Raw genomic sequence first — 25,577 nt, forward strand, 5'->3', positions numbered from 1 at the left:
GAAATGTCCTCTGGTCTGATGAAACAAAATAGAACTGTTTGGACATAATGACCATCGTTATGTTTGGAGGGAAAAGGGGGAGGCCTGCAAGCTGAAGAACATCATCCCAACCGTGAAGCATGGGGTGGCAACATCATGTTGTGGGGGTGCTTTTCTGCAGGAGGGCCTGGCCGCACTTCACAAAATTGATGACATCATGAGACAGGAAAATTGTGTGGATATAGTGAAGCAACATCTCAAGACATCAGTCAGGAAGTTAATTTGCTTGGTCGCAAATGAGTTTTCCAAATGGACAATGACCCCAAGCATACTTCCAAAGTTGTGGACAACAAAGTCAAGGTATTGGAGTGGCCATCACAAAGCCCTGACCTCAAGCAGAGCTGAAAAAGTGTGTGTGAGCAAAGAAGCCTATAAACCCGACTCAGTTACACCAGCTCTGTCATGAGGAATGGGCCAAAAAAAAAAATCACCCAACTTATTGTGGGAAGCTTGTGGAAGGCTACCTGAAACGTTTGACCCAGGTTAAACAATTTAAAGGCAATTCTACCAAATACTAATTGAGTGTATGTAAACTTCTGATCCACTGGGAATGTGATGAAAGTAAATAAAAGCTGAAATAAATTATTCTTTCTACTATTATTCTGATATTTCACATTCTTAAAATAAAGTGGTGACCGTAACTGACCTAAGACATGACATTTCTACTAGGATTAAATGTCAGCAATTGTGACAAATTTAGTATAAATGTATTTCGCTAAGGTGTATGTAAACTTCCGACTTCAACTGTATATACAGGGGCAGTTCCAGGGTCAGTGCCAATACCATATTTACAATGTGCTGGGGTGGTAGAGGTAGACATGTATAGGGGTAAGGTGACTAGGCATCAGGATATATGATAAATGGAGCAGCAGCAGCATATATGATGATTGTACGTGTGTGTGTGTGTGTATGTAGAGTCAGTATGAATGTGTGTGCGTTTTGTGTTTGTGAGCCAATTTAAGTCTGTGTGTGTGTGGGAATGTGTGCGTAGAGTGGGTCAGATGCAGATAGTCCAAGCAGCCATTTCATTAGTTATTTAGCTTAGAGATAGCCATTTCGTTAGTTATTTAGCTTAGGGATAGAAACTGTTCAGGAGCCTGTTGGTGTCAGACTTGTTACTCCGGTACCGCAGAGAGATCCGTCTCTGGCTTGGATGGCTGGGGTATTTGACAATGTTTCGGACGTTCCTTTCACACCGCCTGATATAGAGGTCCTGGATGGCAAGGAAGCTCGGCCCCAGTGATATACTGAGATGTCCGCACCATCATATGTAGCATCATGTGATCGAGGGTGGTGCAGTTGCCATTTCAAGCAGTGATGCAGCCAGTCAAGATGCTCTCAATGGTGGAGTTGTATAGCTTTTTCCTCCCTGTAGACTGTCTCATCATCATGGGTGATCAGATCTACCACCGTCGTGTCGTCAGCAAACTTGATAATGGTGTTGTAGTCGTGCATGGCCACGCAGTCGTGGGTGAACAGGGAGTACAGGAGGGGAACTAAGCACACACCCCTGTGGGGCCCCCGTGTTGAGGGTCAACCTGGCAGAGGTGATGTTGCCTACCCTCACCACCTGGGGTCAGCCGGTCAAGAAGTCCAGGATCCAGTTGCAGAGGGAGGTGTTCAGTCCCAGAGTCCCTAACTTGGTGACAAGCTCGGAGGGGACTGTGGTGTTGAACACTGAGCTGTAGTCAATGAACAGCATTCTCACAAAGCTATTTCTCTTATCTAGGTGGGTGATGGCAGTGCAGAGTGCAATTAAGATTGCGTTGTCTATGGATCTGTTGGGGCGGTATGCAAATTGGAGTGGGTCTAGGGTGTCTGGGATGATGGAATTGATGTGTGCCATAACCAGCCTCTCAAAGCTTCATGATTACAGATGTGAGTGCTACAGGGCGGTAGTCATTGTGGCACGAAGCCTTAGAGATCTTGGGAACAGGAATGATGGTGGTCAGCTTGAGACGTGGGGATTACAGACTGGGAGAGGTTGCAAATGACCATGAATATGCCTGTCAACTGCTCTGCGTATGCTCTGAGAACATGCCCTGGAATACAGTAAATATTTACTCTGAGCTACGCTTCGGTAGGTTGGTGGTAGATGGAAGGCCGTGTTGTCCAACCGAGTTCTTTGTCCTTTGAAGAATGTCTCTGCTGGTAAATTGAATACATTGTAGTAACGTAGTTGTGTGGTAGACGGGATACTCTGTCTGTTCCCTCTTAACCCTCGTTTGCAGCGGCTGTTGCTAACTCAATGGCTAGGAGGTATCACTTTTTGTAGTGAATAAGAGTTCAAAGTTCATACCATTCGCAACCAAAGCTCACGCTGATTTTGGCTTCGTTCTGTAGTTATTATCTGAACCATTCTGACATCGGACCATCGTCCTCACGTCCTCGGAACCGGAGGTTATATTGTCGTCAAGGGCTTATATAGGAAGGGAGAGGAGGGCGTGTTTGAAAAGTTTTATAGCCCATGTCCCTTCACAGGAGCGAGCCACTGATTGAGCAGAGCCCTATCTTATGAAAACCCAAATTTCACATTTTAGAAGCTAAAATCACATTTCATCCCATCAAGAATAATTTCATATTCAAACATTTAAATTGAACAAAAATTCCATGTGAATCCGATAACTCTGATGTGTAGACTTTCCACTTTAGAGTTTATGTCTCAGATGACAACCGAACTGACATCATATTCATTAAGTACCACCGCATATGTTCAATTGGTCGCATTACCAGAATATAGTTAATTTCCCCCCACCTTCTGATGTTCCCAGAATCTCTATGTTAACCAAGGGTTTTGCAAATGTAACATCAGTAGGGTAGAAAGAGGAAAAAGGGGGGAAGAGGTATTTATGACTGTCATAAACCTACCCCCAGGCCAACTTCATGACAATTTAATGCGTGCCAAAGCCGGTAAGATGAAAGGCGAAATTTAACACTGAGGCGTTAGCGGGACTTTTAAACATAATACCGCATTTATGACTACCTCGGCTCACGAGTAAAAGCACAGGTGTTGTTACGGGAAATACCTTTCAGATATAAAGGTGGTAAAAAGTTGATGGCATGGTAAAATTGATGGATTTTCGTCTGTGTATGAATGGGACATTTCTCTCTCCATCTCGATGTCCCTATGTCTCTCTAGCTGTCTCCCTGCTTTCTCCGCTCTCTTTGCTGAAGTGTGAAATGGATCTTTCCTCATCTCTGAGCACCCGGTTTCCACGGTAACCAAGAGAGTCCTGGGCTGTTTTAAACACGTAAAAGACACACCCTCGCCACGGCCATCATTGCCATCGGTCCAAACAATTAGCCAAGCAAGGGAAGTTGGCAACGTAAGCCCCTCAGCCCTTGTTTGTGATTGAGTGTGCAAGTGTACAATTCTGTTCACTCCGGGGCCTGAAACGTCCCATAATTCAATTTGGAATGATTGTACATCCGCTAAGAAAAGTCAGCCAAAACTTAGAACCAACATCAAGAAGAAGAAGTCAACATACAAGTGTAAGTAAAAACGAATGTAAATAAGTTGAAATTGTGCTGCTAACGCACTTGATGGCACAAACACATATTATCAAAGTAATTATGTTTTTCTTTGGTTAGCTTTTGGAAACGTTAGCTAGAGCATACAACTTTCCCTGACATCACACTTACACATTGTCATTTTTGATTTACCTGATATTGTCGGATGGCTAGTATTCAATGTCTGCGGATGTGCACACACAACAGCTACCGGTGGTTCCACGATGACTGAAAACACAACCTTGGGACGAATTAGTGGCACATTTCCGGGCAAGGGCGGTCCATTTAAAATTAATTCATTCTCCCCTCGCCCTGCAAGTGTCAGCTCATCATACGTCACCACTTATATTGAGGGCTGATTGGAATGCAGCTCTGGAAGTCTGAAGAGCAGAAAAAGAGTGGGGGTGCCATTACTGACAGGTGGATAGGGAGCAGATACATATGGGGTTCATGAAAATGATTGGTGAGTGGAGAGTCAAGGGTCTGAAATAAAGGAATACACACTAGAACATGTGACCAGAAATACAGTACACACTTGAACAGGTGACCAGAAATACAGTACACACTTGTGCAGGTGACCAGAAATACAGTACACACTTGAACAGGTGACCATGCAGTCCAAGACAGATTCGCCTGGTAGTCGTCGTCTGTCACCTATCATTCAAATGTCACATAGCCATAACCTGATAGGGGTCAAGCCCTGCCCTGTGAGTGGCTGGGCACTGACTGACTGGGGTTAACTTCTCCCCTGAAACACCATCATCAAGAATTTCATGGGCATTAACTAGTGAGATAAAGAATGCATGCCAGCCCAGCAGGGTATTTAGTAGGGTTTGAACGAGGGCACCTGTCTGAGGCTAGTGTGCCACCGCCCGCTGCTCTATTCGGCTCTAAGGCGTATGCCTTATGACTAACGAGACATGGTGTGATGAAAGAAACATACAGGAACTCAAATCCTTCTGTTCACCTGATTTAGAATTCCTCACAATCAAATGTAGACTGCATTATCTACCAAGAGAATTCTCTTCGATTATAATCACAGCCGTATATATCCCCCCCAAGCAGACACATCGATGGCTCTGAACAAACTTTATTTGACTCTTTGCAAACTGGAATCCATTTATCCGTAGGCCGCATTCATTGTTGCTGGGGATTTTAACAAGGCTAATCTGAAAACAAGACTCCCAAAATTTTATCAGCATATCGATTGCGCAACCAGGGGTGGAAAAACCTTGGATCATTGTTACTCTAACTTCCGCGACGCATATAAGGCCCTGCCCCGCCCTCCTTTCGGAAAAGCTGACCACAACTCCATTTTGTTGATCCCTGCCTACAGACAGAAACTAAAACAAGAGGCTCCTACGCTGAGGTCTGTCCAACGCTGGTCCGACCAAGCTGACTCCACACTCCAAGACTGCTTCCATCACGTGGACTGGGACATGTTTCGTATTGCGTCAGATAACAATATTGACGAATACGCTGATTCGGTGTGCGAGTTCATTAGAACGTGCGTTGAAGATGTCGTTCCCATAGCAACGATTAAAATATTCCCTAACCAGAAACCGTGGATTGATGGCAGCATTCGCGTGAAACTGAAAGCGCGAACCACTGCTTTTAATCAGGGCAAGGTGACTGGTAACATGACCGAATACAAACAGTGCAGCTATTCCCTCCGCAAGGCTATCAAACAAGCTAAGCGTCAGTACAGAGACAAAGTAGAATCTCAATTCAACGGCTCAGACACAAGAGGCATGTGGCAGGGTCTACAGTCAATCACGGACTACAAGAAGAAATCCAGCCCAGTCACGGGCCAGGATGTCCTGCGCCCAGGCAGACTAAATAACTTTTTTGCCCGCTTTGAGGACAATACAGTGCCACTGACACGGCCTGCAACGAAAACATGTGGACTCTCCTTCACTGCAGCCGAGGTGAGTAAGACATTTAAACGTGTTAACCCTCGCAAGGCTGCAGGCCCAGACGGCATCCCCAGCCGCGCCCTCAGAGCATGCGCAGACCAGCTGAACGGTGTGTTTACGGACATATTCAATCAATCCCTATATCAGTCTGCTGTTCCCACATGCTTCAAGAGGGCCACCATTGTTCCTGTTCCCAAGAAAGCTAAGGTAACTGAGCTAAACGACTCACTTCCGTCATCATGAAGTGCTTTGAGAGACTAGTCAAGGACCATATCACCTCCACCCTACCCTAGACCCACTCCAATTTGCTTACCGCCCAAATAGGTCCACAGACGATGCAATCTCAACCACACTGCACACTGCCCTAACCCATCTGGACAAGAGGAATACCTATGTGAGAATGCTGTTCATCGACTACAGCTCGGCATTCAACACCATAGTACCCTCCAAGCTCGTCATCAAGCTCGAGACCCTGGGTCTCGACCCCGCCCTGTGCAACTGGGTACTGGACTTCCTGACGGGCCGCCCCCAGGTGGTGAGGGTAGGCAACAACATCTCCACCCCGCTGATCCTCAACACTGGGGCCCCACAAGGGTGCGTTCTGAGCCCTCTCCTGTACTCCCTGTTCACCCACGACTGCGTGGCCACGCACGCCTCCAACTCAATCATCAAGTTTGCAGACGACACAACAGTGGTAGGCTTGATTACCAACAACGACGAGACGGCCTACAGGGAGGAGGTGAGGGCCCTCGAAGTGTGGTGTCAGGAAAATAACCTCACACTCAACGTCAACAAAACTAAGGAGATGATTGTGGACTTCAGGAAACAGCAGAGGGAACACCCACCTATCCACATCGATGGAACAGTAGTGGAGAGGGTAGCAAGTTTTAAGTTCCTCGGCATACACATCACAGACAAACTGAATTGGTCCACTCACACAGACAGCATCGTGAAGAAGGCGCAGCAGCGCCTCTTCAACCTCAGGAGGCTGAAGAAATTCGGTTTGTCACCAAAAGAACTCACAAACTTCTACAGATGCACAATCGAGAGCATCCTGGCGGGCTGTATCACCGCCTGGTACGGAAACTGCTCCGCGCACAACCGTAAGGCTCTCCAGAGGGTAGTGAGGTCTGCACAACGCATCACCGGGGGCAAACTACCTGCCCTCCAGGACACCTACACCACCCGATGTTACAGGAAGGCCATAAAGATCATCAAGGACATCAACCACCCGAGCCACTGCCTGTTCACCCCGCTATCATCCAGAAGGCGAGGTCAGTACAGGTGCATCAAAGCTGGGACCGAGAGACTGAAAAACAGCTTCTATCTCAAGGCCATCAGACTGTTAAACAGCCACCACTAACATTGAGTGGCTGCTGCCAACACACTGACACTGACTCAACTCCAGCCACTTTAATAATGGGAATTAATGGGAAATGATGTAAATATATCACTAGCCACTTTAAACAATGCTACCTTATATAATGTTACTTACCCTACATTATTCATCTCATATGCATACGTATATACTGTACTCTATATCATCGACTGCATCCTTATGTAATACATGTATCACTAGCCACTTTAACTATGCCACTTTGTTTACATACTCACCTCATGTATATACTGTACTCGATACCATCTACTGTATCCTGCCTATGCTGCTCTGTACCATCACTCATTCATATATCCTTATGCACATATTCTTTATCCCCTTACACTGTGTATAAGACAGTAGTTTTGGAATTGTTAGTTAGATTACTTGTTGGTTATTACTGCATTGTCGGAACTAGAAGCACAAGCATTTCGCTACACTCGCATTAACATCTGCTAACCATGTGTATGTGACAAATAAAAATTTGATTTGATTTGATTTGAAACTTGGACCCTTCTGTCCTCCTGCAGTCAATCGAGGTCTGAATAGGACAAATTAAGTCTATTGTCTGAGGATAATGGGCACCAACTGCTCTTTGAATCAGATACCTGCTGTGGACATTATGATAAAGGGGTCAACTGTGATGGGAGGGTTTAACATTTATGTTGAAAGATGGGTAGGCCTACAAATCAACATGTACCCACTCCATTCAATATAGAGTACTGTACTCTGCCATGGCATAACACATTTGATAGCTTAAGAAAAGTACCGGCACACATACTGTACACTTCAGAAGAGAAAATGTGCTAAGGTTCACTGAAGGGGGTTCACTGAAGGGACTCATACCATTGTATTTCAACACAATGGTAAAAAACAAGTGCTTTGTGTTGTCCTCCATTAGACTCCAGCCAAAACCTATTCAATTATTCATACCTCAGCCTTTTATTCCTTTCTGTGATTTTTCTTTTGGAATTCATTATTTAATATCTATCTTCACCTAGAGAATGTTCTGTTCTGCTACAGGGATTGCTGTGGTAACCTCCTCCTACATTGGAATGGGAAATTAGTGAGATTCAGAAAAATTCTTTGTCACATCCTGATCGGTTTCACCTGTCTTTGTGCTTGTTTCCACCCCCCTCCAGGTGTCGCCCATCTTCCCCATTATCCCCTGAGCATTTATACCTGTTGTAAGAATATGTCGAGGATAAATACACATTGCAGAGAACGAGAGGACTAGAATTAACGATCAATGGAAGTAGTGTTTTTTCAGTAATAGGGGATTATTTATCAATGGGTCAGAGACATGGGAGGAATTTGTCTGTACAGTGAGCCTGAAATAGGACACGTGTTATTTGGCCATTGGCCCAGTTGTACAGCAAGGACTTCTAATTGGTCAACCACAAGCTAGGCCTGGGTTATAAAAACAAATTCTGTCCCTTTGTTCGGTGGAGAGAACCACAGGAGAGAATCACTGAGGACAGGGGAGAATGATCATCTGCCTCACCGTATGATATGTCCTCTTTGAATAAACCAATTTTCGTCCCCCTGATTTGCTTTGGGGTCTTTGTTATTAAAGAATAACATCAACTGCTAACACTGTTTTCTTTGTTTGTCTGTTGCCAGGTAGTCTTGTCTTGTCAGCTCTTACCAGGGTGCTTTCCCGTTTTCCTGTGTTTGTTTGTTTCCTAGTTTTCCCGGTTCTGACCAATCTGCCTGCCCTGACCCCAAGCCTGCCTGCCATCCTGTACCTGTCTGACTCTGACCTGATTGCGAACCTCTGCCTGCCCTGACCCCGAGCCTGCCTGCCATCCTGTACCTGTCTGACTCTGACCTGATTGCTGACCCCGAGCCTGCCTGCCATCCTATACCTGTCTGACTCTGACGTGATTACGAACTTCGGCCTGCCCTCGACCTGCCCTTTGCTCCGTGTTATAATACATGATTGAGAACTGTACTATCCGCCTCCCGTGTCTGCATCTGGGTCATATCCTGAGTTGTGATATTCTTGTAAACTGTATGAATCCATCACTGACAATGCTGCACAGAAAAGTAATCAGAACATAGCAACATAAAATATTACAGCGCAACTTTGGTTTTAGAAGTGGGAAGGACATAAACTGGCGTGGGATCTGGGTGTCCTCCCACAGAATTTTCTGGGCATCTACAACTAATTTCCTGCATTTCTACACAATTTATTGAATTTGACTGCAAATATGATTATGGATCATCCTGAATGAATCGTTAATAATCATTAGCGAGAAATTATAGACGCACAAATATCATACTCCCCAAAAAATGCTAACCTCCCCTGTTACTGTCATGGCAATCCACCATTTATTTTGTGCACAAAATCATCTGAAACACAACCAAAGCAAAATGCAAATGCACCCAACAAACTTCTAGAGTCACAAGCTTGATGTAGTCATTGCGTGCTATGAATGTGGGACCAAATACTTAACTTTGTACTACTTTAATACATATATAAGTGAACTTCGAATGAAAGCTGACAGTTGGCAGTTGAACTTCATAGTCATTGTTTGATTCCAAAAAAATAATAATAATAATGCTTCACTGTCCCAATAATTACAGAGGCCTAATAGTACTCTAGATATCTTTTTACTTGCACACATTATAGCTGGATCTCCCCATCCTGCCCCTAGGGGTCCACCGCCCTGCAGCGCCCCAACCCATCACACCCCACACAGCTTTTAGGATCTTAGTCAAACATTCATTATTGGTTTCAGGTATGTTAGGCCAAGGCCAGAGAGACAACCAACAGTATGACAGACCCTCAGGGACAGAACTGCACAACCCAGTAGCTATGGACTGCCTAAATAGGTACAGTGCCTTGCGAAAGTATTCGGCCCCCTTGAACTTTGCGACCTTTTGCCACATTTCATGCTTCAAACATAAAGATATAAAACTGTATTTTTTTGTGAAGAATCAACAACAAGTGGGACACAATCATGAAGTGGAACAACATTTATTGGATATTTCAAACTTTTTTAACAAATCAAAAACTGAAAAATTGGGCGTGCAAAATTATTCAGCCCCCTTAAGTTAATACTTTGTAGCGCCACCTTTTGCTGCGATTACAGCTGTAAGTCGCTTGGGGTATGTCTCTATCAGTTTTGCACATCGAGAGACTGACATTTTTTCCCATTCCTCCTTGCAAAACAGCTCGAGCTCAGTGAGGTTGGAAGGAGAGCATTTGTGAACAGCAGTTTTCAGTTCTTTCCACAGATTCTCGATTGGATTCAGGTCTGGACTTTGACTTGGCCATTCTAACACCTGGATATGTTTATTTTTGAACCATTCCATTGTAGATTTTGCTTTATGTTTTGGATCATTGTCTTGTTGGAAGACAAATCTCCGTCCCAGTCTCAGGTCTTTTGCAGACTCCATCAGGTTTTCTTCCAGAATGGTCCTGTATTTGGCTCCATCCATCTTCCCATCAATTTTAACCATCTTCCCTGTCCCTGCTGAAGAAAAGCAGGCCCAAACCATGATGCTGCCACCACCATGTTTGACAGTGGGGATGGTGTGTTCAGGGTGATGAGCTGTGTTGCTTTTACGCCAAACATAACGTTTTGCATTGTTGCCAAAAAGTTCAATTTTGGTTTCATCTGACCAAAGCACCTTCTTCCACATGTTTGGTGTGTCTCCCAGGTGGCTTGTGGCAAATTTTAAAAAACACTTTTTATGGATATCTTTAAGAAATGGCTTTCTTCTTGCCACTCTTCCATAAAGGCCAGATTTGTGCAATATACGACTGATTGTTGTCCTATGGACAGAGTCTCCCACCTCAGCTGTAGATCTCTGCAGTTCATCCAGAGTGATCATGGGCCTCTTGGCTGCATCTCTGATCAGTCTTCTCCTTGTATGAGCTGAAAGTTTAGAGGGACGGCCAGGTCTTGGTAGATTTGCAGTGGTCTGATACTCCTTCCATTTCAATATTATCGCTTGCACAGTGCTCCTTGGGATGTTTAAAGCTTGGGAAATCTTTTGTATCCAAATCCGGCTTTAAACTTCTTCACAACAGTATCTCGGACCTGCCTGGTGTGTTCCTTGTTCTTCATGATGCTCTCTGCGCTTTTGACGGACCTCTGAGACTATCACAGTGCAGGTGCATTTATACGGAGACTTGATTACACACAGGTGGATTGTATTTATCATCATTAGTCATTTAGGTCAACATTGGATCATTCAGAGATCCTCACTGAACTTCTGGAGAGAGTTTGCTGCACTGAAAGTAAAGGGGCTGAATAATTTTGCACGCTCAATTTTTCAGTTTTTGATTTGTTAAAAAAGTTTGAAATATCCAATAAATGTCGTTCCACTTCATGATTGTGTCCCACTTGTTGTTGATTCTTCACAAAAAAATACAGTTTTATATCTTTATGTTTGAAGCCTGAAATGTGGCAAAAGGTCGCAAAGTTCAAGGGGGCCGAATACTTTCGCAAGGCACTGTATCTCCCCTGACATGGGCCTGTTTTCAAATCAGACTCATTTTGTCTTACAATATTCCATATAAGGCATCCAGGCCTTATGAAAGTAGCCCAGTTTATCCTTAATCTTCTTATAAATCAAATCTAGTAATACATAACTTGACATTTCTGCCATCTATTGTGACATTGTGGGAGGATAACCAACCTTCCAATTAATGGAAATGCATTTCTTAGCCACTTAGCCAGGTTACACCTTTTCTTCTGATAACAGACTCCAGTATCAATATTTCCAAGCAAACAAAAACAGGGAGATAGGAGAATCTGTAAACATGCTGAGATAAAATAACATACTCTTTGCCAGAATTCAGACAGCCTTCACAAGAACATTACATATTGAAATATGGCCTCTTTCATGTTTTACAACAGCAGAGGAATTACATTTCTGAGTGCATGATATTCAGTTTCACTGGCATATAGTACGTTCTTTGAGTAGTCTTAAACTGCTGTAGTTTATGTCTGAGAATATATGAAAATGGCTGGGCATTCTAACATATATGTATCCATTCATCATCCTCAATAGCGTCTCCCAGGTCTTCCACACATTTTTGTTTTGACATGTTTTGTGTCATTAGGAAAATCCTCTATCAACCCTTGATACATTTTGAAAATCAAATGTAGAGGTTTGTCAGACTGCCTTAAAATAGTTTCAATATTTGATGCTTCTGTCTTGTCCAGTGTTTGCTGTACAGAGAGAATAAAGTGTTGCATCTGTTCTGTCACGCCCTGGCCTTAGTATTTTGTGTTTTCTTTATTATTTTGGTCAGGCCAGGGTGTGACATGGGTATTTATGTGGTGTGTTTTGTCTAGGGTTTTTTTGTAGGGTATGGGATTGTGGTTAGTGGAGTTGTCTAGGAAAGTCTATGGTTGCCTAGAGTGGTTCTCAATCAGAGGCAGGTGTTTATCGTTGTCTCTGATTGGGAACCATAATTAGGCAGCCATATTCTTTGAGTGTTTCGTGGGTGATTGTTCCTGTCTCTGTGTTTGTTTGCACCAGATAGGGCTGTTTCGGTTTTTCAAGTTACGTTTATTGTTTTTGTATCGTTCTTTATTAAAAATGTATAAAGATAACCACGCTGCATTTTGGTCCTCCTCTCCTTTGACAGAAAACCTTAACAAGTTCACCTCAGCGCCTTCACTTCCCTGGCTGCCTGACCCTGCTGAGACCCCAGTCACCATCTGATCCTGCCCAGACGAGGCATGACAAAGAATTACCTTGGTGTACATTTATACATTATATTGTCCAAGAATAGAATCAATGGTTCAATAATTTAAATGACCATTATTCCCAGATCCCAGACTGTAGCCTACCCACCAACTCAAGATGGAACTTTCTATCCATTCACTGATTGTTATAATATACTGCAAAAAAATCACCTGAGCTCCATAGACTGGTCATCCCTGGCTGTCTGACCCTGCTGGGAACCCTGTCACCATCTGGTCCTGCTAAGACATGATGAACATAGTGTTGTGTACTGACTGTGCACTAGAGGTTGATCGATTATAATTTCTCAATGCCGATACCGATTAATCGGGAATAAATGACAATTACAACAATACTGAATGAACAATGAACAATTTTATTTGAACTTAATATAATACATAAATAAAATCAATTTAGTCTCAAATAAATAATGAAACATGTTCAATTTGTTTTAAATAATGCAAAAACATAGCGTTGGAGAAGAAAGTAAAAGTGCAATATGTGCCATGTAAAAAAGCTAACGTTTAAGTTCTTTGCTCAGAACATGAGAACATATGAAAGCTGGTGGTTCCTTTTAACATGAGTCTTCAATATTCCCAGTAAAGAAGTTTTAGGTTGTAGTTATTATAGGAATTATATGACTATTTTTCTCTATACAATTTGTATTTCATATACCTTTGACTATTGGATGTTCTAATAGGCACTTTAGTATTGCTAGCCTAATCTCGGGAGTTGATAGGCTTGAAGTCATAAACAGCGCTGTGCTTCAGGCATTGCTAAGAGCTGATGTTTGAATGAATGCTAACGAGACTGCTGCTGCCTACCACAGCTCAGTCAGACTGCTCTATCAAATATCAAATCATATTCTTAATTATAATATAATAAACACACAGAAATACGAGCCTTTGGTCATTAATATGGTCAAATCCGGAAACTACAATTTTGAAAATAAAACGTTTATTCTTTCAGTGAAATACAGAACCGTTCTGTATTTTATCTAACGGGTGGCATCCGTAAGTCTAAATATTACTGTTACATTGTACAACCTTCAATGTTATGTCATAATTATGTAAAATTCTGGCAAATTAATTACGGTCTTTGTTAGGAATAAATGGCCTTTCAACAGTTCGCAACGAGCCAAGCGGCCCAAACTGCTGCATATACCCTGAATCTGCTTCCACTGAACGCAAGAGAAGTGACACAATTCCCCAAGTTAATATTGCCTGCTAACATACATTTATTTAAACTACATATGCAGGTTAAAAATATATACTTGTGTATTGATTTTAAGAAAGGCATTGATGTTTAAGGTTAGGTACATTATTGCAACGATTGGGCTTTTTTCGTGAATGCGCTTTTGTTAAATCATCACCCATTTGGCGAAGTTGAAGTAGGCTGTGATTCGATGATAAATGAACAGGCACTGCATTGATTGTATGCAACGCAGAACAAGCTAGTTAACCGAGTAACATCATCAACAATGTGTAGTTAACTTGTGATTGTTATGATTGATTGTTTTTTATAAGATAAGTTTAATGCTAGCTAGCAACTTACCTTGGCTCCTTGTAGCCAAAAGGTCCTTTTGATGCTGCATTCACGTAACAGGTGGTCAGCCTGCCACGCAGTCTCCTCGTGGATTGCAATGTCATCGGCCATAATCAGCGTCCAAAAAGGCTGATTACCGATTGTTATGAAAACTTGAAATTGGCCCTAATTAATCGGCCATGCCGATTAATCAGTCGACCTCTACTGTGCACCATGACAGTGAAGTCTGTAGAGCTGTTTATGTCAGTTACACTACTAGCTCAGCACTGGGAATAAATATATGTTTTCAGTTAAGTCAAACAGCAGTTACCTTGCCAGCTACATCAGTCAAATATACAATAGCTCGTTTTTTATCTGCTTGCTTTTACAACTTGGAGAAAAAGTACAACACACACAGACAGTTGTCTCTGTTCGCACGCCCTGTGGTGTCCATCCGCATGGTCCTAAATCCAGCCGACTGAAACCACCAAACAGCCTACCCGACCGCTCTGAGGCGTCCGCATGGTCCTAAAGCACACTCATGCCGCTTTAGGTATCACAGTGCAATGATAAAACTGCGGGGGACAGAAATGCAATTTCAGAATGTGGGGGGGTTAGGTCCCCCTGTCCCCAGTGAAAAATAATATGAATATGTCCTTTGCTTCCTGTGTGTGTGTGTGTGTGTGTGTGTGTGTGTGTGTGTGTGTGTGTGTGTGTGTGTGTGTGTGTGTGTGTGTGTGTGTGTGTGTGTGTGTGTGCACTTCCTCTTCAGTTACAGACAGTAAAGTTATATTTGACCTTGAGAAAACAGGGACAGTGTGTGTATCATCTATAAGATTGACTGCAGGAGGTCTTTTAGCTTGTGTTACTGACAGAAAAGTGAACCCACACCCTCACTGCAGCAAACTGTATGTCTATATCTCCACAGATGTACCATCAAGTACCATGCACTGACTGCAAACACAAACATCTAGATACCTCTCATTTTGGACTTCTCAACAACAGAAAAGCACTTCCCAAACACACAGAAACATAGCTTTAATCCTGAGTCATTTTGAAAAGGCATTATTTTCAGAGGAATGCAAGCAGCAGAACCTGTCAAGGCGACAAGACGAAAGGTAGTTGGTTTATGCATTTTCAACTGTTTGAATGAATTTCCAATTGAAACTTGATCCCAGAGAAAGCACCTGACGAAAAAAAATATGTTTGCTCAGAGGTGACTGTGTAATACGCATTTGGTCTGTTTGGGCATAATTGAAAGTTGATTGATTTCCTGGATGACCTTTCTAAAGCTAATTGCTCAGTTTGGGGCACAACAAACATAGATGGAGAGGAATCTAGTATGCTCTCTGTGGAATGTATCATAACCAGATATGCCTGGTTTATGAGTATGAGATATGCTTTACGGATGTAACTGAGACCGCCATGGGGGCCAGAGTGCATCAATACAGCATGCTTCATATTCAAAGATCAATAAATAAGTCCTCTGGGTAATTCATCTGTGCAAACGTAGGAAGCAACACACTTCTCAATGAGCGTGGGGGGGGGGTGAAGACATTATAAGGCATCACCTTGAACTAATTGAGAGGAGGTAACAATGAACAAGGTTGGGAGACACTTATTATAGTCTTACGAAAGTGCAGATTTAGGAAGAGAAATCTTACAGCTTCAAAGTGAGGCGTCAGATTGGCGTCTCGACTTGGATTAAAAGGTATTTTTATCATCTAAACCAAAGAGTCATTTCATATCACACGTAATGATTTACACATAGGGAACTGTAAAGAACAAAGAGATGACTATGACATTGGGAATTGCGTTAGGATCTTGGCTATGCATCAGTGTGTTGTTTGGTCCTTTTGGAGCAGACCTACATATGTGTGGGACCAAACATGGGGAAAATATTTTATGCACATTTCAATATGAGTGAAATTCGAAAGGTGAATAATCATCTTTGAGAAAAGAGAGACTAGTCTTCAAAGAGTTGACTGAAAATCTTAAGGGTAGGCAGCGTTACATTGTCTTCAGGGTTAACGTTGCCTCAGTAACTACATTCACTATTCTTTGTCAAACGAAGGCCCCTGTGAATCCTGTATCAGACAAGACTACATTCTTCCCAACATCAAAACAAACTGACTGATAGATGGCATGAAGTTGATACTCAAAAGCTTAAGAGTGTATGAGACAGAACCTTGAGGGTCCAATTAGTGAACAGTGAAGCTGAGTGGTTCTACGGCCGTTTTTATATCACTATCAAATCATTTCTGGGTAACAATGAAGTACCCTACTGTGATTATTTTAAATTAAAATGGTCAAAATGAAACAAAAAATTGCTTCTTAGCTAAGATCAATTTCTCAAGAAAGATTTGTGCTAGGACTATCTGGGAGTGGTCTGAGTGGGGAGGGGAAATGAGCTGTTATTGGTAGAAAGGTTTGGAACTTTCCTTATTGGTCTATGAACTCACTCAGGCTCTTTTCAAACAGCTCTTACACTAAAAGGGCATTATCATCATTGTAACAATTTCACAGTATTATCCCAATCTTATAGTGTGAAACTACATATAAAACAATGGAAAAATCTAATTTTTGACTGCACTGGGCCTTTAAGGGTAACATAATCAAGCACTAAAAGGACACCCTACTATAATCATATATTGTCCATGTGAGTGAATGCATTGCATCCATTCCCAACTACTGAGGAATGAAATCTATTCTTACAGGACAACATAGTGTTTATTATCTATTGAGAAGGTTGTCCTTGACCAGCCACCTGTACAGACCAACAGACAAGCAAACGAGCAGAGCAACTGAAGGCACCGAGACAGGCAGCTTTTCCCTTTTGGCTAGAGGGAGAAGTTAACCAGCGTCACCATAGAAACAAGGCTAAAAGTCTGGCATAGACCAGGACGATGTCCATTAATAAGAATGAATTCTGCGGCACAACACAACAATTACCAATGTTTCCATCCAAAAACAAGAGAGGGTGTTGTTTGAATTCCAGGGTAATGTAACCACCCTGCCAAGACGAAGTAGCACAGTTTCAGAGGAGAGTAAGGTATACATACGTTCTATGCAATACGTTCCATGCCTCTAGTGTATAAGATGAGAAAAGCAAATGTGTGTGTGGCCAAAAGAAAGGGCTTAGACAAGTTGACCTTACATCTTCTTGGTCTCCAGAATTGCTCATTCTCTGATATGATTTCAGAAACCAAATGCGCCTAGCACCAGTGTTATCTAGCTAGGTACTATTTAGTATTCATGGGAATATTGCCGGTTAGCTGTGAAGCACCGATAGCTGATAAGAGTGCAGGCTAGCCAGTGGACCATGAAGCATTGAGATGTGTCTCTCGTCTAACACCCTTACCTCAGCCACTGCCTCCAAGAATCTGCTCTTATTGAGTTTACTTTTAAATTATTCAAACTTACAGTACTGTCCATAACCAACAAAGAGTTTTTAGAAGTTTTGAGAGATACCAAAAAAAAACAGCAATGTTATTTATATAGCTGAGCAAAGATACAGACTGTACAAAAGGCTATGAAGAAGGCCAGTGTCTGTCCTTGTTGATATGTAAGTACATCTTTTCATATATTTTACATGTTTATGTCTGAAGATGCACTCTGTGATGATAATGTCATCTTTCCTGTTTATACTAATTTGTAGTTTATACTGCGAGTTAGCTCCCGTTTTCAGTGTCATACAATTTTGGACATTTAGCCTTGTATTTACATCAGATTATGTCCCCTAGTACTTTGTTTATATGACCTGTAATTATATAGATGTACGCTATATTGTTTATGCGGTTATTACATTGGATTTTGCTGTTTAGAAATATTCAAGTGCATTGTACAGTTGAAGCCCTGTACTGAAGATTGCGGTGCTGTTACGTTCGTCGTCGGAATGAGGAGACCAAGGTGCAGCGTGGTGGACGAACATCTTACTTTTATTCAAATGAACACCGAAAAACAACAAAATACAAAACAAACGTAAAGTTCTGCAGGCTACACAGCAACTATACAAAATCAAGATCCCACAAACTAAGGTAGGAAAAAGGCTGCCTAAGTATGATCCCCAATCAGAGACAACGATACCAGGCCAAACAAAGAAATAGGAAAACTAGATTGCCCACCCTAGTCACACCCTGACCTAACCAAAATAGAGAATTAAAAGGATCTCTAAGGTCAGGGCGTGACAGGTGCTCTCTAATTAGTGTAGTCACGTTGTATGGCGCTGTATTGTCTTTTATAAAACTGGTTGTTTGGATTCTGGATGCTGATTGTACTAGGTTCCATCTGTACTGTGTTGGCATAAAACGGACACACCGATGCCTACTAACAGTTCCATCTGAAAATGATCATCCTTCAACAATTCTCCATAGGAATATCATGTTTATGTTGCAGTCCAAATCATCTCTTGTATTTATCTAAACTTGCACATTATTTCCCCTTGCTTCTAGCCTAGCATTTAGTTCGGTACTGTCTGCCTGTCCTGATATTTCAATTTTGAATTTTGTACCATGCATAGAGTGAATGGTGCCCAGACGAGACAACTTTTTCTGAGCCAGTCAAAACAACGCATCAACATCACTATCATGGACATATCCAAATCAATGCCAATAGAAAAAAAGCTAAAACGCGCGAAAATGCCGCTAGTGTACTGTCATTCCAGGGTCAATGTTTGACGTGACTGAGTTGGAAGAATGAAATTGTATGAATTGACGTATCAAAATGAAATTGGAATGAATCACATATTTTCATTGTTATATTAATATGTTGGTAACAGTTTTATAGAAGCAAATAAGGCACGCGAGGCAGTGCTGTATCATGAATACAGTCCCCGGTAAATGGGTTGACGGAACAACGGCATTTACTTGTGACTGTATTCATGATACAGCACTGCCTCGTGTGCCTTATTGCTTAAGTATAGCATTAATTAAGCCATTGTAGCCATGTTATTATTACATGAATATTGCTTCTGGTATAGTGAATTAGATATTGTATTATGTATATATCTGTCATTCACTATTGTATCTTTCTTTGTCTCTTTACTTGCAGACCACGCACACACTCTTAGTTATCACAAGCTGTCAATCAAAGCCTTAATGTGCCCTGGCCCATGTACTACATACAATGTGCTGTGCTGTTCCGTGCCTGTACGGTGAATCTTCAGAGTCATTAAACCACCTCGACAGCAATCCTCTGTCTTGTCTGTGCTCTTACCAGCACACGGGAGCTGTCCACCAAAGTCCTCAGTTACACAGACGAATGGAGAAACATTAGTGATTACATTATTCTATGATATTCAGAAGTCCAACAATTGAGTATTCCAATTGAGAATGCAAACAGCCAATACCATGCCAGCCTGGAGAATTCATTAGAACAGGAGAAGTTTGACCTTTCTCCTGGGTCTTGATTACTGGAATGTTCAGCAAGTGTTGGGTACAACCTCTGAAGAGATAGATACATCCAGAGACACTGAGTCACCTTTGAATGATCCAGCAAAAATCGAAAGACTATTAGCAAGATGTTCCTTTGACTTCCAATTTTGCATACCGGCAGCTACAGGAAAACCAAGTGAATCGTGTTAAACAATTCAGATATTTATCTTCCAACAACATCTGAGATACAGACACTCACCAGAATATTGAGAAGTGAATACAACACTATCTATAGGGGATATTGGAAATGGAAGAACTGTAGCTGAATCTGCAGACAGACAGACACGTCATCATTTCATCCCTTCATCAATCAAACAGTCATATTGAAATGTGATTATGTTCATGTGATGTTCTGTTGAACCTACTCAGTACACAAACACAATTTCATGTTAATCCCACCCAGGTACAAATGATCAGTGCAGACACTACAGAAATATCAATTCAAAACTATACAGAGGTCTGGGCTAAAATCAGAATCACTGCAGTTGTTAAGGTCACACACATACACACATACACACGTGGCGAGCGCACACACATGCACAAACACACAGAATGATTGCCATTGGTCCTGAAGCACTGTTACTCTGGTATCATGTTGTCTAAAAGCAACACATCGATGATGGTTCTTTATTAGCCTTGACAAGTCCAAGTATATAATATACAGAATTCTCACTCATACATTTCTCTGTATTGACTACTCATACATTTCTCTGTATTGACTACTCATACATTTCTCTGTACTGACTACTCATACATGTCTCTGTATTGACTACTCATACATTTCTCTGTATTGACTACTCATACATTTCTCTGTATTGACTACTCATATATTTCTCTGTATTGACTACTCATACATTTCTCTGTATTGACTACTCATACATTTCTCTGTATTGACTACTCATACATTTCTCTGTACTGACTACTCATACATTTCTCTGTATTGACTACTCATACATTTCTCTGTACGGACTACTCATACATTTCTCTGTACTGACTACTCATACATTTCTCTGTACTGACTACTCATATATTTCTCTGTATTGGCTACTCATCTATTTCCAGTTCCTCATATTTTTCTACATTAAAATACGACTGAATATTAAAACAGATGTTTAGCTTGACTATGATTTACAAAACCCCTAAAGTTAGGAATGTATGGTCTACAATGTTCCATCCATGCAAATACGTGAACATAGACATCAGTGAGCAGCAATATATTCACGTCAGGTTGGGTAGGATTGTGTTTCTTTATTGTCATTTTTTTAAACATAAATTATGAAAGCTTCAAAAAACGATTCCCATAGGACTTTATAAAACTCAATATGCAGCGGCAGCCTACTGTGAGAAAAAACAGAGTAAAGCTTTAAAATATTCTGATGTCTGCATGAGAAATCTATTAGGCTATAAACTGTCAGTGAGCAGTGAAAAGGATCGGACCCAAGCCCTCACTGCCAGAGCAAACATCTGTAGCCTATCCTGACCGTGTCTTGAATAAACGGTGCAGTTTCTTTTCTTAAAACATATTTGAAATAGTATATTAGCATATTAGTCTATGACTTATGAATAACCCATACGCTAGAATAAAAGCCATACCTGCTCGTCTTGCTTTTGAGTCACTTTCACCGGCGCATTTGGCTCCTTGGGAGAAGTCATGATAACTAACTACAGCAGTGAGATCACAGCTGTCAAGCCCAAACAGACAGGTGCGGAGTGCTGCGAATCGTACCGCGCTTTCAATTTCAATGGAGAGAGAGAGAGAGAGAGAGAGAGAGAGAGAGAGAGAGAGAGAGAGAGAGAGAGAGAGAGAGAGAGAGAGAGAGAGAGAGAGAGAGAGACATAGAGAGAGAGAGACATAGAGAGAGAGAGACAGAGAGAGACATAGAGAGAGAGACATAGAGAGAGAGAGAGAGACATAGAGAGAGAGAGAGAGAGAGAGAGAGAGAGAGAGAGAGAGAGAGAGAGAGAGAGAGAGAGAGAGAGAGAGAGAGAGAGAGAGAGCTCAAATACACACCAGTCCTCACAGATGACACCCTTTCTTGTCTTTACAGCAATAAAGGAGAAAATGAGTAGAATTCAGTAAACCAATCATCACTGCACCTGACTGCATACAATAGAATAGCTTCAGTGATGAGAGATTGACATTTGGTGATGAGAGATTGACATTCAGCTTTGCCTCCTTCCTCTTGTGTATCATTATCATCATCATCAGCATCACACCTGTTCTCTGATCACTTCTGGACCAGGGATGCTGCTACTGAATGTGACTGATGAAACTTAGAGGGTAAATAAAAAATAGTATTTCCAATATCCCCCTGCAGTAATTATATGGTAGATTGATGATGAGGGTAAAAGTGAAATGGTTAGAAGAGAAAAATAAAGATTTCTTAGGTCTTGTTTTGCTGATCTTTTGTCTTACTTTATATGAATAATTCAATATTTTTAATTGAACTTAAGAGTCATCTACACTGTGCAACTGAGGTGTTCTCTGAATGATGCAACTATGCAAATAGGGTTGGAAAGAAAAGCGAGAATTACAGACACAAAAAATACAGGATTCATAAACACCATCGTTGCACTTCCGTAAAATCTTTCTAATTTTGTCTCTCTCTTACAATCTTTAATTTATTTTCTGTAAAACAATTAAGCCCAACTAATGAGACAATCGTTAATTTTTTATCACATTGACATTGTTAATTAATGTTGGCTCTGTTCCTTATCCACTCCTCCTCTCCTCCCTCCTAACTCTTCACAAGTCTTAGGCTAATGAATGTTGAACCACGTTTTGCCCGCTATACTGTCTTGTGGTCCCTGTGCTGCCATTGTGTGCAGGGCCAGTGTCTGTTGCTTCGTGTTGTTTTCCCCATAGTACTCATGGAAGCACACAGTTCTGTCATTCAACCACAGAGCCTAATTTTAGAAGTCTGCCAGCCCAGCCCTCACCTCCTCCCCAATGAGCTGTGAGGACTGAGGAGCCTTCCGCTCTGAGACCTAGTGTGTCACTACCTATTCAGCTCACTTTGAGCAGCCAGCACCCCAGCCCTATCGCCAGCACTGAATCACGGGTCTGCATTGTTGGTGAAGTTGGTTCAAGGTTTAAGAATGACCTTGGTTATTAGTCTTTTATTATTATGCTTTGCAGGTTGTTCTTTATCCATTTAAAGTGGTTCCAGTTTTTCATGCATCCATTTAGATCCACAGATTATGAGCCACTGGTGCTACAGAATTTAGTGAGAATTTCAAGAACTTTAAAAGATTGGACTTTTCCTAACTTTATAAACTACTAATCATGTTGTCCGGTGGTCTGGTAAATAATATTGTGTACTGATTTCATTGATAAGAATCAAATTTATTTGCAGGTTGAGGGAACACATGTCCTCAACTCTTGAGAGAGATACTGAAGGAGAGCTGAAACCTCAACTACAAAGTGATAACAACAAACATTTATACAGGTAATTTAGTCGAATTAATATGGCCTCCAGTGGGGTTACTGCTGCATTCTGATTAGCCAAGATTAATGTTTGTGATGCTGACCATTGACAAAAGGTATTTCTGATAATGATTCAGTGATCTGGTGGTCCCTCTTTTGATGCCCCCATTCAGAGGTCAGAGAGTAGTCAACGGTGACCAGTCTAACAAATGGGGCTTAGTTTTGGGAACGTTATTACTTCTCCTCATTATTTTTGAGCTATGCAGACAACGGCAATGGGTCTTGAGTGGATTACACCTCTCAAACCAATCTATAAACATGTGTTTACTCTTCAAGACCTCAGAGAACAAGCTGAATCATTGTAATGATGTTTGTACTAATTACTAAGCAGAGTAGGCACCTCCTCCCGTCTCCTAAAGAGAAATATGGTTTTATGAAGCATACATGGAAATCTAATTTAACGAGTATCATTTATTTATATATATTCCATTTATCAGATTTACGTATGGGTGGCACATGAATTCTAACCCTGTTGATGCAAACTGTCAATCAAAGCCTTAAAGTGCCCTAGCCAATGTACTACATACAATGTGCTGTGCTGTTCTGTGCCTGTACTGTGAATCTTCAGAGTCATTAAACCACCTCGACCACAATCCTCTGTCTTGTCTGTGCTCTTACCAGCACACGGGAGCGAACACAGAGTAAAACCTAACATAAAGAATATACGGTCCAACTGAGCCATACATGACCACATTTATGAAGCACTCACAATAAATACACATAATTAATATCACCATTCTACAGAGGATTCTTCAAATCAAATCAAACTTTATTTGTCCCATGTGCCGAATACATGTAGACTTTACCATGAAATGCTTACTTACAAGCCCTTAACCAACAGTGCAAGCCCTTAACCAACAGTGCAAGCCCTTAACCAACAGTGCAAGCCCTTAACCAACAGTGCAAGCCCTTGACCAACAGTGCAAGCCCTTAACCAACAGTGCAAGCCCTTAACCAACAGTGCAAGCCCTTAACCAACAGTGCAAGCCCTTAACCAACAGTGCAAGCCCTTGACCAACAGTGCAAGCCCTTGACCAACAGTGCAAGCCCTTGACCAACAGTGCAAGCCCTTAACCAACAGTGCAAGCCCTTAACCAACAGTGCAAGCCCTTAACCAACAGTGCAAGCCCTTAACCAACAGTGCAAACCCTTAACCAACAGTGCAAGCCCTTAACCAACAGTGCAAGCCCTTAACCAACAGTGCAAGCCCTTGACCAACAGTGCAAGCCCTTGACCAACAGTGCAAGCCCTTAACCAACAGTGCAAGCCCTTAACCAACAGTGCAAGCCCTTAACCAACAGTGCAAGAGGCTGCGTGTGGCCACGCAGCCCCTTGAGAAACACTGCTGTATAGTAGTACTCCTATATGCAGTATAAATAGTTTCCGTTCCTTCCCATCAGACACTCTGTTTGTACTGGGCTGCCTGCATCTCACTCACTTTAGATATCTCTAAAGGGAGATCCCGGTAGTACAGCCTGCATGCCTGCTTCTCACGGTCATGGAAAGCATACTCCCTGTTAATGTAGATTCAGAGCCAATCTCAGCAGAGCGACTGCCCTCTTGCACCAGTCAAATGTGGGGAAATGGTAAACTCGCCCCTCTAGAGAGTAGAGTAGGGAACATAAGCCTGACTCAGTGATGGGAGCTTGAAATACAAACAAACCACTATTAGTGAGGAACCTGTGTAGGCTATATGTGTGGGTAGGTGACAACTCCATGTATAAACATATTTCCTAGTTCTATAAACATAGTTCACTTGTCACACCCTGACCATAGTTTACTTTGTATATTTCTATGTTTTGGTTGGTCAGGGTGTGATCTGAGTGGGCATTCTATGTTACATGTCTAGTTTGTCCAGTTCTATGTTCGGCCTGATATGGTTCTCAATCAGAGGCAGGTGTTCGTCATTGTCTCTGATTGGGAACCATATTTAGGTAGCCTGGGTTTCACTGTGTGTTTGTGGGTGATTGTTCCTGTCTATGTGTTTTCACCAGATAGGGCTGTTTAGGTTTTCGTTACGTTCTTTATTTTGTAGTTTTTGTATTGATTCGTGTTTTACGTTTGTTTATTAAAACATGGATCGCAATCTACACGCTGCATTTTGGTCCGACTCTCCTTCTCATACAGAAAACCGTTACATCACTCCTAATATTGATTCAAGGAGATGTCATATTTTCAAAATATTGTTGTATTGTGTTTGAGGCTATATAGGCTCAATAAAGCAGATTATTTTACCTTTATTTAATGAGGCAAGTCCGTTAAGAACAAATTCTTATTTACAATGGCCTCCCGGGGAACAGTGGGTTAACTGCCTTGTTCAGGGGCAGAACGACATATTTTTACCTTGTCAGCTCAGGGATTCGATCCAGCAACCGTTCAGTTACTGACCTAACGCTCTAACCACTTGGCTACCTACTGCCCCGTATTAACATATTCCCTTTTCCAAACTGCACTGCCTGAATCAAATCAGTATTTTTGCAAAGAGAAAACATCAATGTGCCTCATAAAATTAGGCTATTGGAATCACAACTAAATAACATTTCATCAGGGAGTGTGTGTTTATTCAAAACGTATTTTAATAACCA

The 25,577-nt window shown here is 41.8% G+C and overlaps 1 protein-coding gene across 3 annotated transcripts in view; it reads right to left on the bottom strand.

Annotated features, from left to right (window-relative positions):
• Nucleotides 1-25,577, bottom strand: part of LOC139376123 (A-type potassium channel modulatory protein DPP6-like) — a 117,189-nt gene that overhangs the window by 46,312 nt on the left and 45,300 nt on the right. The window contains exon 1 of one of the 3 annotated variants that reach the window (XM_071118330.1): nt 21,099-21,217. The exons of the other annotated variants lie outside the window; for them this stretch is intronic. Coding sequence (XP_070974431.1) covers nt 21,099-21,158 — 60 coding nt within the window. The 5' untranslated portion in view covers nt 21,159-21,217. Of the gene's footprint in view, nt 1-21,098; nt 21,218-25,577 lie in introns of those variants that run through there. 3 annotated transcript variants of the gene reach the window in all.

This window comes from Oncorhynchus clarkii, chromosome 20 (assembly GCF_045791955.1).
Source record: "Oncorhynchus clarkii lewisi isolate Uvic-CL-2024 chromosome 20, UVic_Ocla_1.0, whole genome shotgun sequence".
Lineage (NCBI taxonomy): Eukaryota > Metazoa > Chordata > Actinopteri > Salmoniformes > Salmonidae > Oncorhynchus > Oncorhynchus clarkii.